The sequence below is a fragment of the Falco peregrinus genome, chromosome 6 (genome assembly GCF_023634155.1).
Source record: "Falco peregrinus isolate bFalPer1 chromosome 6, bFalPer1.pri, whole genome shotgun sequence".
NCBI classification, from domain to species: Eukaryota; Metazoa; Chordata; class Aves; order Falconiformes; family Falconidae; genus Falco; species Falco peregrinus.
This window is the reverse complement of record NC_073726.1, coordinates 35,665,181-35,682,996: the sequence shown is the minus strand read 5'-3', so window position 1 is coordinate 35,682,996 and position 17,816 is coordinate 35,665,181. Positions and strand designations below refer to the sequence as shown.

At 38.2% G+C, this 17,816-nt stretch overlaps 1 protein-coding gene across 3 annotated transcripts in view; it reads left to right on the top strand.

The window, feature by feature from the left end:
- LGR5 (leucine rich repeat containing G protein-coupled receptor 5) overlaps positions 1-17,816 on the top strand; it is a 93,236-nt gene that overhangs the window by 23,365 nt on the left and 52,055 nt on the right. For all 3 annotated transcript variants that reach the window (XM_055808529.1, XM_055808528.1, XM_055808527.1), the window contains exon 2: positions 15,133-15,204. In XM_055808529.1, the coding sequence (XP_055664504.1) occupies positions 15,133-15,204 (72 nt within the window). The remainder of the gene's footprint in view (positions 1-15,132; positions 15,205-17,816) is intronic.

Below are 17,816 nucleotides of genomic sequence, written 5' to 3'. Positions count from 1 at the left end.
ATAGGCTTCATATTAGTTTTACAGTGAGTTGGGCTGAGCGTGAATGATCTGTTATGCCATGTCCAAGCTGCGGAGAGTTTTCATATTTAAATTATGAGGTCTCTTCCATTGATAGTAAAAAATGGGTAGGACATGACCGCATAGGTGGACAATAAGGCAAATGAAAGAAGCAGATGCAAGGTGTGGCCTTCAGCCATAGTTCATGTGATTTCACATATATAAATCCTTAACTAAGTTTATCCCTTTCAACAGTACTAGAGGGAAGGGTAATCTTTGTGTATCCTTGTGAGGATTGGGCATTCTTGATGTTCACAGGAAGTTGTCCAGTATGGTGGAAAGGTTCATTTGTTCAAACAATGTGATCTGTCTGGATTGGGGAAATTTGACAGGGGTCTTTTTTTAATATATTTTTAATAGTATTAAAAAATTTGCCTAGCATTGCATCACTGGCACCTCCAAATTTGCCTAGAGTCTCCAGTATGTGATCTTGTTCTGTTTTTCTTCTTTTCTATGATGCATAAACATTTTAACCTGATATAATAATATTATTAATAATAATAATGGAATGCCTTGTGTCCTTCTAAATAGCTTATACCTTAGCTTTGATACAATAACTTACTCGATGCAAAATGCAGAGAACACAAACATTATTAGGATATAAGAACAGCCTAAAAGAAGAGTTTGTGTGTTTAAGGGGCAGAGGTTCTGAGGCTTTAAAGTCTATCCATTTGCTTTATTTGGAGAAAGGTAAAATAATACAGTGTTGGCCTAAAATACAAACACAAGGTAGTATGTAGCATATTATAAATTATTAAGCCCTCTAAGTGTGTAAAGTTTTTATAAAGTAAAATCGTTGAATAATGATTTTTATAAAATTCTTGCCTTTCAATATAAAACAAACGAAAAGTCTCCTGACATCTGATTGAAGGAAACTTTAGACTGTTTCATTAGATAAAGCAATCAGGTTGTGCTTTAATCAGTTTCATTGTTGCATTAGAAGAAACATACCTTCCACTCTTAAAATAGTAATGTAATTGTAAAGTTGTCAGTCTGGGGTTCCTTTTTGAACTGATTACACTTGATAAAAATAACAAGCCATGACAAATAGCAAGGCTAGGTTTCAGTAATTCACTGAAGAATGTCTCTACCAAGTCTTTGTGGCAAAATGTCTTGTTTGCAGGACAAATGCAGAGTTGAAATAACAACCCATGAATACCACTGGTGAAATGGCTATGTACACAAGGTGAATGCTAAAGTTTTCCCTTCTGAATGGACCTTTTAATCCAGGCATTATCTAGGCTCTGAAAAAGTCTTCAGTGGCCTTACGTACAGATTAATGGGAAAAGCTGAGACTCAGAGTTGGGCTATTTGCAGAAACAGTTTTCAAGATTTACTGATGGTTGACAAATGCCATTTAAGCTTTCAAAGCCATCAATATGCTATTGAAAGGGATTTAGAGGGAAATCCTCCCACTATAGAAGACGAGGACTTTGAAGGATCTCGGTGGAAGCCCTTGGTCTCCCCACCCCTTCAAACCTTTCACTGGCTTCCTTCAGCATATAGAGCCCTGAAACGCGTGGCTATGGGAAAGGGGGGGGAGGTCCCTTTCAAAGGCGTTTGTCTATAACTGAATGTGCCAATCTGCTTTTGTTCGGGCATGAGAACTGAATAGAAGTGTTTCCAGAAAAAGTCTCTTGTGCTCATGGTCAGCTTTTCAATAGGCTTTCTGCTAATAGATTTTTAATATCAGAGCTGGAAATGGTGAAATACAAGTTTGAAAATTTTATTGAATTGAAAAATTGCCCAGAAAAGACTCTCTGCCCTGTAGCATTTCTTAACGATGCTACCGGTTCCTTCTTTAATACTGGCTTTTAAAGGAAAGTAACCTCATACATTACACATGTGACAAGACAAATCACCTGAGCTTTGAGTTTAATTATTTAAAATAATGCCCTGTCTTTTTTCCACAGACATTTTAAATCCTGTTTCTATGTTCTTTCTTTTCTCTGGTTATTTAAAAGCTCATTTTCAAGTCGCATGCCTTTATTTAAAAATGTCCATTATGGGATTAGGTTAGAAAAAAAGACACCTTAGATGATCATGTTTTTGTTAAAGGGGTTTTAATTCAAGATCAGGATGACTTGAAGTCCTGTTTTTTTCCTGTGCTGTGCTGAATCTGCAGGATTTAAGATGAGAATTCTGAAGGGCTTAATAAAAGTGCACAAATTAAAAAGTGGCAGAACCCACTGGATGGTTCTGGAGATGTGATCTCTCTGGAATCTCCGGTGGATCATGCAAGGATATACTGGGGCTTTATTCAGGAAGTTCCCAACAGGTTTGTGTTTTTCAGGCAGAATGAATGCCAACAAACCCCTCTTTGCCGTCCTTTTAATAGCAACAGTATTAATGCATGTAGAGCCATGTGGTGCTGTCTTCTCCAGTCTGCCACAGGTATGTGAAAGTTGAGATCCAAATGCCAACACCATGACTGAGAGGGGCATCCTTCAACTCTGTAATCCTAACATCACTCCCCACATTGGACAGGAGAACGAAGCTAGCATGTGAGCTGAGGTAGTCTCTTTATACCTTGCGTGTGGTGTGAAGAACACTAGTCTGCATCCCACCAACTTCAACCCCCCCCTGAAGGGAAAGCAAGGCTGACTGGATTCTGCAGAGTGTGGAAAATAGGATAACACCTCTCAGCAGAAGATCTGCTTCTGCTTAGTGAGTGCCTTGACTATCTCTGTCCTCTATTTCATTTCCACCTGCACCATTTTCAAGCTGGCATCTGTTTTGTCACCATTTTGGGGAGGAGTTTAACAGTAGCAATATGTGGCAGGTGCTGTCTTGTGCACTCTTGTGCAAGGTGAGACTAGTGGTCATCAGCAGTTGCTGTCATGTAGGAGGTGGGTGTTGCTGTGTTCATTTGTGCGTCTTGTTCATCTCAAGACAAATTAAGCCTGTAAGAGAGATTGCCTAAGCCTTTTAGTTCCAAAATGTTGATTCATCTTTGCCTAGAAAAGAACAATCACCATCCAGATTATTGTGAGTAGTCCTTCTGGTTTCCTGATGGAGCTGACTGGAAAGCTGAACTTCATATGAAAGAAAAAATGAGCAAAGGCTATGGAAAAGAGAGGGCAAGAAAAGAAAAATGAGGAGAATCAGCACACTGCTTTGGAAGCAGGATACCAGGAGTGAAAAGTTAAATACCTGAATAATTGGAGCATGCATGACAACCAAACAGAAAAGAAAGAAAGGCTGTAACAGTGAGCAATACAGAAGTAAAAGAAACTGAAATAAACCACTTCCTTAGATTTTTGAACCTACTCACTTGAAAAAAAAGGTATAAGGATGATTCTGTCGGCAGAAAATATCACACTTTCCTCTCTCAGTGACCCAAACTAACGGCATCCCACCTTTAACTCAACAGATTTTAGAAACGATGAAAGGGCTGGAAAAAATATGTAGAAATCTTTCCAGTGAACCCAGCAGTACTACATTCACGACTCCAGGCAAAATGATGTGCTGTTACATGATTTCCAGAACTGTAAAATACTGCCTATTGGGTAGAACCTGGCATTAGGCACTCATAGGCCTGGGATGACGTCCTCCTCCCGTGGGAGTCAATGGGAGTTTTCCTACCGGCATCAGTGGAGCCAGGTGTTTACCCCCAGGCACTGTTCTAGTGCTGACATTGACTTGCTGTGTTACAAGTTTTAAGACATGTAAATAATAGGGCAGCTGATTCTTTCCAGCATTTTTATAGCATTTGGAATAGCTAAAGAAAAGAGATCTTGGAAAATTCATTTCATGTGCAAAAAAAAGCAGAGCAGACAGGTGTAATATAGGAGATGCACTTCATCATAGGAGATCTACATATGCACACAGGTGCAATACATTTGGCAGCAACAGTTTACATTTGTTAAAGGCTTGTTTTAGTTTGTTTTAGCTACTGATGTTTTGTAATGTTGTTCAGTATTTTCTCCAGGAAGACCCAAAACTGATGTTTGAAACCTGAAACTGAGACACATCAGTGAATTTGAACAGCACCAGTTAATTGCTTGCCCTGAAGAGATTTTCAGTAACAATCACAAGAAGTGTTGGGTCACTGGCCTCAAAATGAGGTTGCCAAACAGTGGACTATGTAAACACTGTGAATAAAAGGAAGGAAACAGGGATCATTTATTCTGCATCAGAGTCTGCTGCCTCTACTCATACAAATATTAGCTTATCCTCTGAACAGTCCAGCTGATCTCAGTAGAAATAGTCCTGAAGTATTCTGCTTCCATGTATTAATTGTACAGCTCTGATCCCAGTAATTTAAGTATTGGAAAGGGAAATATTTTATACTTTTATACTAGAAGGAGCATAGCCCCTTTCACTGAAGATCATGTTGCTATAACCACATGAAAAATACATGCCAGCCCGATCTGACACATGAGGTCTTTGCCGAAGATTTCTCCATGGTGGGGTAAGTTATCTCAATCCTGCTGCTTGACCTGAACTGTTTAAAGCTTGCTCAGGTGTTTCAGTAGTCTGCCTATCTGAAGGACAGCTATTTAGCTACAAGCAAACAAAATGTGTGGAGACCAGGTACATGTGATGTCAGTATAAGATTTAAGGATGTGGTGTTTATGTATATTGAGACTATTTCATAGCAGCCCACATGAAGATATCTCATGATGAAAGAATTTTGAAAACTTAAGCAAAATAGAATTTACCTGATGGAGAAATACAGTGTTTTTAAATGCATTATCTTTGTACGAATCAGGCTATACATATTTTCTGGTGCTTACTGTTGCAGAAGTTTGGGCGTTCAATCTGTCAGTGAAAAATCTGACAGCTTTGTCATTTCTCTGAGCTCTGTAGGAGGTGTTGGAAGAGGCTGTCAGCCAGCCAAGAGCTGGCAGATCTGGAGGCCCATTGTATTTCAGCAAACAGGCTTTGTCAGGCATAAAGGGAAGATGTGTGTATAAAAATAATCTACAACTTTGTATATCTGAAGAAGATTTACAGTATTTGCATCCTAGGTATAGGATCACCCTGCACTACTCTAAGCCAATGCTGCCAACTGGAAAAAAACAGTTCTGCTTCACCTTCCTTGTTTGTTTCACCTCTATACTTCGGTTTGTGGTGGCACAAACAGCAACAGCTCAGGGAACTGAATTGGATTAAAACCATTTTTTTTTCCTGCTGGATTTGTTTTAATCCAGATCAGTTGCCAACTGTGGTTCAACAGCATCCTCAAAAGGAATGGGCAGTGCTGGGGTGGGGAGGAGATCAGGAGCAATTCTTTTGGTAGCAACACTGGACAAAACTAAGTGTGCTGGTAATATGACATCAGTTGGGCTGTCCATGCAATAAAGAGAAGATTCTGTAAAAAATCATTTCAGATAAGCAACAACACAAAGTTGATCAAAGTATTAATCCAGAGTAGAGCTCTAGTAGATGTGATACAGCATCATTTTCTCTGCTGATACTCTTCAATTACTCTTCAACAACACAAGGTACAACTAAACTACAATAAAAGCTGAAGTGACACTGCTGTGTTAAAACAAGTCCAGTCATCTGTGAGTGTTGATCTGCTTGAGGGTGGGAAGGCTCTACAGAGGGATCTGGACAGGCTGGATCAGTGGGCTGAGGCCAACTGTATGAGGTTCGACAAGGCAAAGTGTCAGGTCCTGCACCTGGGTCACAACAACCCCATGCAATTCTACAGGCTTGGGGAAGAGTGGCTGGAAAGCTGCCCGGTGGGAAAGGACCCAGGGGTGTTGATCGACGGTCAGCTGAATATGAGCTGGCAGTGTGCCCAGGTGGCCAAGAAAGCCAACAGCATCCTGGCTTGTATCACAAACAGTGTGGCCAGCAGGACAAGGGCAGTGATTGTATACCTCCACTCAACACTGGTGAGGCTGCACCTTGAATCCTGTGTTCAGTTTTGGGCCCCTCAACACAAGGAAGACACGGAGGTGCTGGAGCGTGTCCAGAGACGGGCAACGAGGCTGGTGAAGGGTCTGGAGCACAAGTCCTATGAGGAGCAGCTGAGGGAGCTGGCGTTGTTTAGCGTGAAGAGGAGGAGGTTCAGGGGAGACCTTATCGCTCTCTAGAACTACCTGAAAGGCTTTAGCCAGGTGCGTGTTGGTCTCTTCTCCCAAGTAAGAACTGATAGGATAAGAGGAAGTGGCCTCAAGTTGTGTCAAGGGAGGTTTGGATTGAATATTAGGAAAAATTTCTTCACCAAATGGGTTGTCAAGCATTGGGACAGGCTGCCCAGGGAAGTGGTTGAGTCACCATCCCTGGAGGTATTTGAAAGAGATGTAGGTGTGTCGCACAGGGACATGGTTTAGTGGTGGACCTGGCAGTATTAGATTAACAGTTGGATCTGAAGATCTTAAAGGTCTTTTCCAACCTAGATGATTCTGTGAGTCTATGAATCAGCACCAATGCATAGCAAAATGGGAACCTATAGAATAAAAGTAGTGAAGAAGCTAACCAGAACTTTACTGAAAACTGTTCTGAGATAAAAAGATCAGTCGGGATTGAAGAGGTGGACTCTTGTCTTTGCTGAACCGTTTTTGCCATTTCCTTTACCAAGCCAGAATTTCCTGTACTCTAGAGTATGTGTATTTTGCAGTGAACCAATTTGGGAATACTGGGTTTATATATATGACAACTGCTACATTACATCACACAAAGCAGCACTGTGCAGAGATCCTGCACTGGGAAATTAGTACAGTTGTAGCAGCATACGTAGCGTACGTGAGATAATTAGCCTTTCTGAGGGCACCTAACATGGTAATGTAACTTCCAGCTCTGGACCCAGCGCACTCATCTGTACCTTGGGGACCTTCGCACTGTGCATTGTAGGATATATGTTTCCTGCTCTAAATGCAGGTCTCTTACGCACAGATTTCCAGATACTCAGACTTACACCATCAATGTGTTTGTAGCAGATGCTCTCAAAGCTGTTTGCTTTTTAATTCTTCAGATCCATGCTGTGGAATCGAGTTGAGGCAATTTAAGACCAGCAGAATAAATAACTCACAGTGTATCTTGTTACAAATGAAATCAAGCTGATTCATTTCCACCCTTAGCAGCCTCACTGAAGTAATATTGGATATTTTTGTGAGGATGAGTTTTAAAATTGGTTTGTGTAACAATCTGTGCTGTGCATAACTTCCCATTGGGTATTCAGCCCAGTTGGCTGTGTGACCCATAATACTTGATTTAGGAAAGTTGTATTTCATGACTTCAGGGTTGTATTTTGAGTCTTTGTCTACACTCAGATATATTTTGAATTAATTTCTGCTGTAATCAAAATTAGTATGCTAACAAGCAAACTATACTGTGCTTTTCATAGATATTCTCCTCTCATATAAATAACCATAATTTAGGAACAGCTTCATTGAGTTCAGAGGGATGAAATTGTAGACTTGGAATTAGAAGGAAATTGGACTCCCAGTTTCTAAAATGGATGAATGTGTCCATTAATTCAGAAAGAAAGATGTTTTCCTATGTTTTTGTCATTTTTGTAACAAATAGTTGCAAAAATAAGCAACTTCTAGAGCTGCAGAAAATATTCTGAAACTAAGAGAGACCAAGGGCTTTTTTTCCTAGACTTGATCACTTCTAATAAATATCTTTTCTCAATTAACCATACTGTTCTTTGTCAAAAATAAGGTAAACAGTACCTGATAAACAAACAGGTAATGATGAAGAGCAGAACAAATATTTTAGTAGTTGTCTTAATAAATTACAGTGAAAACTGATATCTTTTCTTGTTGTGGGGTGGGGGTTTTTTTGGTATTTGAACAAGATGAATCAGATATGCAGTACTCCTATATTCTATTTGAATTAGTGCAGCAGAAACAAGTAATAACTCACAAAGTGAAATAATACTAATACAATCTGTGGGCATGGGAGGAAGAGGAATTCCATTCAGTCCTCTTTTTAATTGCTCCTGCTGGCTTCTGTACTATAAAATATTCCTTTACTTATTTAAGCTTTAAAATATGGGAGTTAAGTACAGTAAATGATTGACATGTTGGAATGTTTTTGTAACTTACCCTGGTAATTATTACTTAGCAAACTGAGTCTTCAGTGCCAAATGAACAGCCATGAATCAGCTTTGAAAGTAAATGGAGAATTTCATCTAGGGAGCATTGTGAATTTGAGATACGAAAAAAGCAGAGAGCCAGAATCTTTGTACCTAAAATGAAATGTCAGGTACTTGTCAGATTAATTCAGCACTGTGTGTGCTTGATCTGATCTTTGATCTTTACTTTCTCTTTGACCCTAATTGTTTGCTCTGGCCTGCTCCCTCTGCTGGAGTCTTGGATAAACTGAATGGCAAAATTGTTTCTTGAAAAGATTAATCATGCACGTACTGTTTGCTTTACAAATGTTCTGCAGTCTAGATTTAAGTAAGTCTTTGATGGCAGTTTATATGACAGAATTGCCTACTATGTTCAAGAGTAATGCATTCTGTTTAAAATGACTGTTACAGAGCATCTGCAGTAATAGGCTGTATTTTGGTGGCTGGTGACATTAGAGGAACCACCCACTGACAGGTGTTGGGAGTGCAGAATTTTGGCTAAAGCATTTTGTTAAGTTGTGTTGAATCCAGACATGGCCTATCAGCCTGGTTTGCTGGGATCTGATGTTTAATATTCACCCAACAGGTTATGGGCCAGTATGCGACAGCAGCAACGAGGTGTAGACATAGCCCTCCTGACCTTGATGAATTACCCCTGAGGCTTTCCTAAGTTCAAGGTGCTTGATCCTTCCCACAGATACCTATTTGGAATTGCAGTGGTTATATCTTCTGAAAGCAAAACGCAGTGCTGGAACAAGCATCTCACTGGTGTGCCAAGGAAGGAAAGGACAGTGCAAGGGGGACAGTGGGAATACTGTCCATTTACTGGAATAAAGCTCTTTGTGAGGTGCACAAGCACACATACTGTCTTACTGCAGGGTCTTTTCTCATTAACTACAAAATGTCATTTGCTTTTTGCAGGGCATGTTTTAATACAAAGGTGTTTGGTCTCTGGAAACTATGAACTTCAATGTCAAGTAACAGAAATTTTCTGTAAAAAATAAGTAACAAGCAGTCCTTTTTAAGCCTTGCATCACTTCTGTGTTAATTTTAAAAGCATAGAATGGGATTAGTTGCTGGTAATTGGCTATTACAAATAATATGACCAAGGATAATGTTTTTTAAAATATTTAATTTTAGAACTTCAGAATCAACATGCAGAAGGGCAGAAATATCCATGCTGTTGCCACTGGTTATTTATTGTGAATACCCTGATAAGAGAGATTACCTATTCCATGTAATGTCTGTGATAAGAGAGATTACCTATTCCATGTAATGTCTGTTATAACTCTTTCCCTTTACTGCTTCTTCCAGCAAAGCTACCACTTTTTTCCATAAGATTTTTCCAAACATAAAGATACGGTGCTTCAAATGTGAATTATACTAGCATCCTTCAAAGAACAACAAATTAAGTTTGAAGGTAGTTGTGAGAAGAAATGCTGATTTAATTGTCAGGAAGTGCTTACAATGCTTATTTATGTATGCTTATACTCTGCCCCGTGCTGCCCTGCATGGGTGTATTAAACATGCAAATACATGTCTACCGATTTTCATGTTGATTTGGGAAGATAATGTAATCTAGGACCATTAAAATGAAAATATGGTCATTGTCTTCTGAGCCTATTGACAGCTCATGCATCACCATTTGGAAAACCGGTGTAAATGCCATGAGGCAGACAATATGATCTAATGAAAAGGGCACTGGACAAATAATTCATCGGTGTTTGATTCCTCCATGGCATACAACCTACTGTTTGGCTGTGAGCATGTCACTTCACCATTAGGTGTCTTAGTTTCCCTTCTGTAAAATGATGGTAATTCTTATTCTGTTTATTTATTAAAACCCTTGAATGAAACCATGTGATAGGAATTTAATTGTAAGAAATAGGATCTACTACTACTACTACTACAGTGTTGGCAAATAGATTTATCTCCTTTAAGTAGCTATAGCAGATTAAGTTATTTTTAATATCCATAATGAAACATTTTCATTAGTAGATGGCATGCGCTTAATAGCTAGCATATTCTTCCATCATATAGTGGACTTAGTAAAGTATTCTGCCAACAGCAGAAGCAAGAGTGCTGTGTTAAAAAGATAGGCACAGCAAGGGAAGAGCAGTAGTAATTCTCACCCCTTTTCGTTCTTTTATATTATTACATGTAAGATAATGTCAAACTGTAGATGGATTAAAGAAATGGTCTTAGTTTAGGAGCTGTTAGCAGCTGGTAAAGAACTCAGGGCGTGCATTTAGTCTATTGTCAGTATTTTTATGTGAGTCCTTTCTCTTTCAAAGACTTCCATAAAAATAATCATTAATACATCTTGTTGGACTAAGGCAGGCCTAGGAGATTCATAATAATAATCCTAATAATAAGTCTTAATAATTTTATAAAAACCAAACAGGTTGCAACTTTTGGAAAAAAGATAGGCTACAAAATTAATTGTCTTTGGTATTGGATGATTCTATCAGCCCTGCAATGGGTAGACAAGTTTGTACCATTCAGTATGATAGAAGTTTAGCCTAGTAGTAGATTAACAGGTTGCTGAAAGCCAATAGAAGCCTTGCATATATCCCAAAACATATTTTTATTCTCTTTCAAAGGACATGAATGTAATATGGAAAACTGATCTTACAAGACGAATAGTCAGTGAAACATCTCATGTAATAACCACTAATAACAGGTTGATAACTTAGCCTCCAGATTCATCTATTATATGTTAAGAACTAGTTCACTCTAACTTGTTTTACTGGCTTTCGGGAATTCATTGTGAACAACTCACTTTCAAGGTGGTAACTCGATATCTTTTCAGCATTTATATGCATGGACAACAAAACAGGGGTGAAAAAAAGACCTGTTGTATTTGCCTTCTTGGAGTGTGTTTTGCAAATGCTCAAAATTTGCCCATACAGTAACCAAGAAAAAAACAGATAGATGCATGGTGCAGTTCACAATATTTTCTGTTCTTCAAAGATTCCGTCACAGATAGGATTCCTTCTGCAAGGCACCAGAGACACAGCGTGGTGATTGATTGGCACAGAGTATAATTAAAATAACATTATAGTGAGCTGTGTTGCCAATGCAGTCATTGAAGCAAAACTTCTTATCTTTTGGAAAGCTGGAAGTTTTGTTCGCTGTTATGTTGCTTTTGTAGTCGGCAGTTGGAAACAGGCTGCAGGAATGCTGGTGGGAGAACAGACGATGTGTTCATCTGACTGTTCAAAATAATGTATCGCTTTTCCAATACAGTACATCAGCTCATGGTGCAGGTAGTTTTTATAAATGTAGATCTGGTACTATTGCTGTTCACATTAGGAGCATTTTAAAACTCAGAATATACTCTTAGAATGCCACTTCTACTGACATGGGTGGGGGTTGCACATGTTTTGGTGGTGAATTACAGGAGTAGTTCTGTTATACTAACTTATTTGAAGATTTTCAGTATTCTAATAATTTTAAGTTTTTCATCACTGTAGCTTGTGACAGTCTACCAGGTTTGACAAGAAACGTTTGCAGTTTCAGCTAATTTGGTTCTGCATATATGTGCACTGGCATAGAAAGGAAATTGGGGAATGGATCTGATTTAATATCAGAACCATTCTGCTGAGGATAGTTAAAGATATGGTACTTTGATTTTAATGTTTTTCACCATTACGCTACAAATCCTGATGTGCAAGCCATTTTCATCCCCTTCTCTTTTCTAGAGAGAGCAGATTGCAGATTTTGACAGGCTAGCACTGAAAGGAGAAATCAGAAAACCTCTTTGATGAACCTTTTGGAAAAAACCCATTGCAGGTGCAGGACATAAGACATACCCTATCACAATTGTTACTGTTTTTCATAGTAATAATATGTAAGCCTACCGTTTACCTACTAGCTCTCTCTGGCTGTTAGCTGTGCTTGATCTAGCTAATGGCCATAAATCTCATACTAGCTATGTCTTCTTGGCAGTATGGTCCAAAGGCTGGCAAGTTTGTTGATAACCTCCTTTATTTCTCTCTGGAGCACCGTGAGGGATTTCTGCTTCGCAGCCCAAACTTTACAGTATTACTGACATGAGATCCAGTGACTGATTGCATTGCATTAACTCTTTTTGCTTGTTTCACATCTCCAACATGCCCCCAGAAGTAGCTCTTGGTCATGGGACTTCTCTCGTAAGTCCCTTACTTAATTCAGTGAACAAAAATCGGATTAAATGCATCTGTGGTGATTCTGACCCAGAAGATTATCTAAAAAATGTAAGCACCGATGAACTACCGCTTTGCCAATCTAACCAATGTGAGGTTTTTAGACAGAAATAATGTCACCTATTTAACCAGCTGGTACAGTGGGAAGAAGTAGAGGTTTTGGATTTTTGTGCCTGAAAGTTTCTGGGTTTCCAGATGTATCAGCTAGCCTAATCAAAGATATTAACACTCCCTTCATTAGTCTCTCTTATATCCTTAAACCCTTATAGCTATAGCAATAACACATCACCAACACAGACTGGAATGGTCTGTGTGTTAGTTACTAGTGTGTTAAAAACTAGTTACGAACAATGTTATTGTTGAAATTTGGAAATAATTACTGTTACTTCCACCATCCGTAGTGGTATTGGAAATAATTTCTGTTACTTCCACCATCCCTGGTGGTATTTAAAAGATGCGTAGGCATGGTATTTAGGGACACGGTTTAGTGGTGGACTTGGTAGTGTTAGGTTAATGATTGGACTTGATCTTAAGGGTCTTTTCCAACCTAAATATTTCTATGATTCTACAAAATATGCATAGGTAATGTTTAGTAGTTCTGTTGACAAAAACATCTTTGTACTTTATGTGGCAAGAAAAGAATAATCTGGGAAAAAAAGAACCTGTCTAACAGAATTAGATTAGACTGTTAAATTTTTAAAAAGCTAACAATTGCTGCAATGTAGACTGGGGAGGTTCTCCTCCATCATGTGATGTAGGCACATACTTTACTACAGGTGGAGTTCAAAATGGAGACTAGGACATTGGAGTTCAATGTCGGTAAATCCACCTCTGGAGTTGAAAGATGTTTTTAAGAGAAGTGCAGGTATTGTTGATTTTCTCATTGTGTTTCAAAGCATGTAATGAAAGCCACCTTACATTATTCTGATCCTCTTAAGATGTTAGGGTCTGGTCTGTAGATTGCTTGTGACTGGTGTCATCATGGGGTCCTGTGGGTGATACAAGCAGACAGGTACTGCTGACTACTAATAGAAATTAATATGCTAGAAAAACAGGCTTCAGGTTTCCCTGAGCACTGTTTAGTGCTGGTTTTGCAGAATGTGTCTATCTGAAGATGAATCACTCCCATGTTCCACCAAGGCTGGCTTTTGAAGTCTAAAATGTGATACGTTGTGTTTACAAAAACCCATTAAGACACGTATTGAAAATCTCACGATCAAAATGATAATTGTTAAAATACTGGACTTACCTTGATAGTCAGTAGCATATGATTCACTACCTGGATGAGTTTTTCTTTTGCCAAATAAATCCATGTTTTTGTTCCTTTGCCAGAATAAATTCTTTGAGTCTTTATCAAAGTGAAAGGGTAATAACCTGCTAAACAGTATGAAAGAATTAGGTGATAAAGTATTACAGTAAAGAATGAATTTAATAAGTACACGGTTCTCAAATTATACCTTGATTTTGAAGTGAATGCAGAGACCTTAGCCAACAATTATTTGATAATTGTTGTAAAGTATTAACACATTTCCTTTATTTCAAAATCTCTATGTGAAGTACATTTTTAAATTATCCATTTTAAAATTCAGCAAAAGGTCAAACATCAAAATTAACTATGCTGACTAAAAGCATATATTCTGTAATGTGAAACAGACTGTGAGTAATAAGAACTAGATGGAATAGGAATAGGACGTCTACCCACCAAAGTACAGATAACTTATTTACCTTGTAAGCTCTCAACAGCTGGAAGAAATAAAGTTATGTAAATACTACCCAATGTAGCTGGAAACTATAAGCGCTGCTACAAACATATATATGTTTAAATAGTGCCCATTATTAAATTATCATGTAACATTTGCATAAAATACGTGCCTCTGATATTTTTATTTTAACAGTTAAAGGAGTTTTGGTAGGTGTGTAAGTCGCATCTTCCACACAGGATTGTATTATGCAGTCTTTTTACAGTTCTTATACTTAATGCAAAACAATTATAATGATACTGTAGGGCATGGGGAAGACAATGGAAAACAATGAAAAAGCATGTTAAGAATAAAATGGTATTATATGAAATTTAGTCTAAAACATAGCTTGAATGAACTGTGACAGAGCTGATATGGCTGCTTGTTTCCTGTGCCAGGAACTACCGTGGAACCCCATCAGGAAGTGTGCTACAGAGCAGGATCACATTACACCCTTGTTTTATGGTTCATTTCACTTATATAATGCAATTTGAGTACCTGCAAAAAAAGAGCACTCTAAAAAGGGGATGTTTATTATCTGAAAATATGTCATTTCTTTGACTCAAGTAAGTTGGATTTTGGGGACACCTGATGTGCCTAATGTAAGGCAAGGCAAATCAGTATGACCGTGCAGCAGGTTGTACAGCAAACGCAAAATGTATCCATATTTGTGAAATGTAAAGAATGATGCAGATAGATAGTTTATATCTGTATGCTTTTGCCTGTCTGCTTTAGTAAACCAAGTGTGCTACGGTGCTACAACAAAAGTCATTGTAGTTTTCTTTTACTACTCCAAGTAAATTTGTACAGTAGAGTGGTTTATTAAAATTATGTGAACTGAAAGGTTTGTTTAGTGTTCCACCTGATTTATAGAGCCTGATAAAACATTCCCAAATCTTTGGAAATTAAGAACATGCTACAGCCTGTATTTGGGTTGACAAAGCTGTGTTCATACAAAATAATGTTTAACATGCTAACTGGATAACAATTCATCAATTCTGGCAGAGGAACTATTTTTTGTTAATGTGGTACTTAAAAATGTGTGGAATGAACAGCTGGACACCACAGTTGTGGCATGCCATATTAAGTCTCTGTCTGTTTTCCCCTACAGTGATCTCAGTATGAACAACATTACTAAGCTGCCCTCAAACCCTGTGCACAATCTCCGCTTCCTGGAAGAGCTGTAAGTATCATTGTATCCTTGATGGGCATAGTCAGTACTAGACACATTCCTGTGCTTGTCTCTCATACGTACTGTGGGAACCAGATAAAACAGTGGAGGAAGGCTGTCAGCCTGACACTTTTGGCACATGCGGAAACACTTAGTTGAAAAAAAAAAAAAAAACCACCACAATTGCTTGTGATTCTGGAAATGAACTTGTAAAAAGAGTTACCGTGAGGCTACAACTTCTCTAAGCAGAGACAGAGCCAAACAAATTAAAATTTTTAAACAAGGGCTGTTTAAAAGAGCTGGATTGCTTTTTGGAAATAGTTAAGCAGCAGGATATTAAAAGTTTGAATACTGGCGCATGTTTATTAAAATCCAAGTAAAGCTATAATCAAAACCAAAACCTGCAGCCTTTTTCTGCCTGTGTCAAGGACAATTGAGTCCACATCTCATAGTATCAAGGCTTCTTGTCCTAATCACTTTTAATTACTGTTTCCTTACTGTTACATTTAGCGTCCCTGAAGGCTGACTGTAAAATGCAGAATCCTGCAAAAAGCTTAGTTGCGCTATCTAGTACGTTTACTGACAGGAAAAAGTACATTGCAACAACTAGCTAATCAAGCACAACATCAAAAGAGGAATGCTGTTTTGACGTGATGGTGACTAACCAAAAGTGAAAAGTATTGTGCATTCATGAGACCTGGATTTGGCAGTGACCCTAATTATAATGGCCCAGGCTTAAAAGAAAATTTAGGTTCCTGAGGAATGACGGAGACTCTATAACTGATGCACCGTAGATCTTGTGGGAAAAAGGTGGCACTGGCATTTGCATGAGTACCTCTACAAGCTGATTAAAAGAATTGTCTCGTTATCCAGCCTTTTCTGAAATGTGGTTTATAAGTTTTTAAAAGTGAAAGCCTCCTTTTTAAATAGTACTTCCAGCTGCTAACACACCATAAAACCCATATAAGACACACAAAGTCATGGTGCTGCTGTTCTTGCAAAGACAACAATCTTTTTAAGCTGTGACGTGTACAGTCCTCTGCAGTTTAGGTGGGTATTGCCCTGACAGCTTTTGGTGTTCTTGCTAACACTCATTTGAATTTTGCCACTTGGTCTTTCCAGCTGGCATCTATGAAAAAGAAAAAGAAATTAAAACCATTTTGTAATGCTAACTTCGAACAATGCCCTATTTGCAAGCACGTTTTCCTGTCCTGCCTTATTTTTATTACTGGCAGCATTCGTATTTAGAAGGTATTATTTCTTTAAATTCTCCCTCTTCCTTTACATACATCTTTTATTTGGTTATCATTATCTATTTTGCTGTTGGTGCAACTTTCAAATAACATATAGATATGGACATAACAAGGAGAGATGTCACACACCAAGTGGTAACCGTACGTATCATGTGCGTGTGAAGTGAATCACGCTGCGAAGTCCCTGCTTGTGGATTTTTGCGTCATGTTCATGTTTGCTTGTCCAGTCTCCTGTCAACTATAATGACCCTACTGAAAACTTGCAACCCAATGATTTCTCTCCAGCCATTAATGAAAAGAAGAAAAACAAAAGTTTGGGCTTTTCCTGGAAGGAAATTCTAATACATTCAGCCAAGTTATCTTCACTCTTTCATTTTACAGTCCAAAGTTAGATGACCCAAATAGTAATACTTAGGTCATGGCAGCAATCTACTTCATCTTCCTGATCAAGACTTTTGAAAGTGTTCTTACCTTATTCTTGTGTTGGGCCTACTTTTTCCACCAGAAGTATTAAACTGTTATCCTTACAACCCTCTGTTCCAAATTAAGTAAATCCAGTCCTTCGTTGCTGATAGTACCAGAAGATTATTTCTTTCTTTACTTTGTTTCATTTTACGTATACACTAGTCAGATCCTCCATTTGGTTCACAGAAGCCAATCATTTCCATTTCTTATTAATTGTGATACTGTTTTTTGAAACTCTTGCAGTTTGTATTCACTCTTCAAATAAGCATAGAAGCCTTTGAAGAGATGAGGCAACTGATTACCTCTTCTTAATGCAGATTCAAACCCATTGTGCTGAGAGATTCTTCAGTGTTCAGAGGCATGTAATACAATTCAGTCCAGTATTACACTGAAAAAAATATAGACAATGAAAGGGGAATTGGGTATTCAATTTTAAAGTAGGGGGTAGCAGCCATTGTAGTTCCCATGTTTCCCTATGTTCATTTCTGAGCAGTGATTGTACATATGAAAATTGTTTTGCCCATCCAGGCATTGCCACATGATTTTTATTGCCAGCTTATCTGGGAATTCTTTGTTTTGTTTATGTGGCTCAGTTAAATGGGAGTATTGCAAAATATAAGTTGGCCTATAAGGCAGACATTGTAAAAATAAGAATTTATGACAACTTTATACCAAAGCAATGTTTCCAAGAAGTAAAAGTACATCTTAGAAATGTCTGTCTGCTCTTTGAAATACAACAGCAGGAGCTTAAAATGAGTTTTTTATGTTTTTTTAGTGTTGAAAAAAAGCGTTACTAATCCCTTTATTAGAAGGCTGGTTCAAAAATCTGATAAAAGCTAACGACTGATCCACTGAGTTTTAGCTTGGATGTTATGTCCTAGATGCATGGTTTGGCAATACTGATAA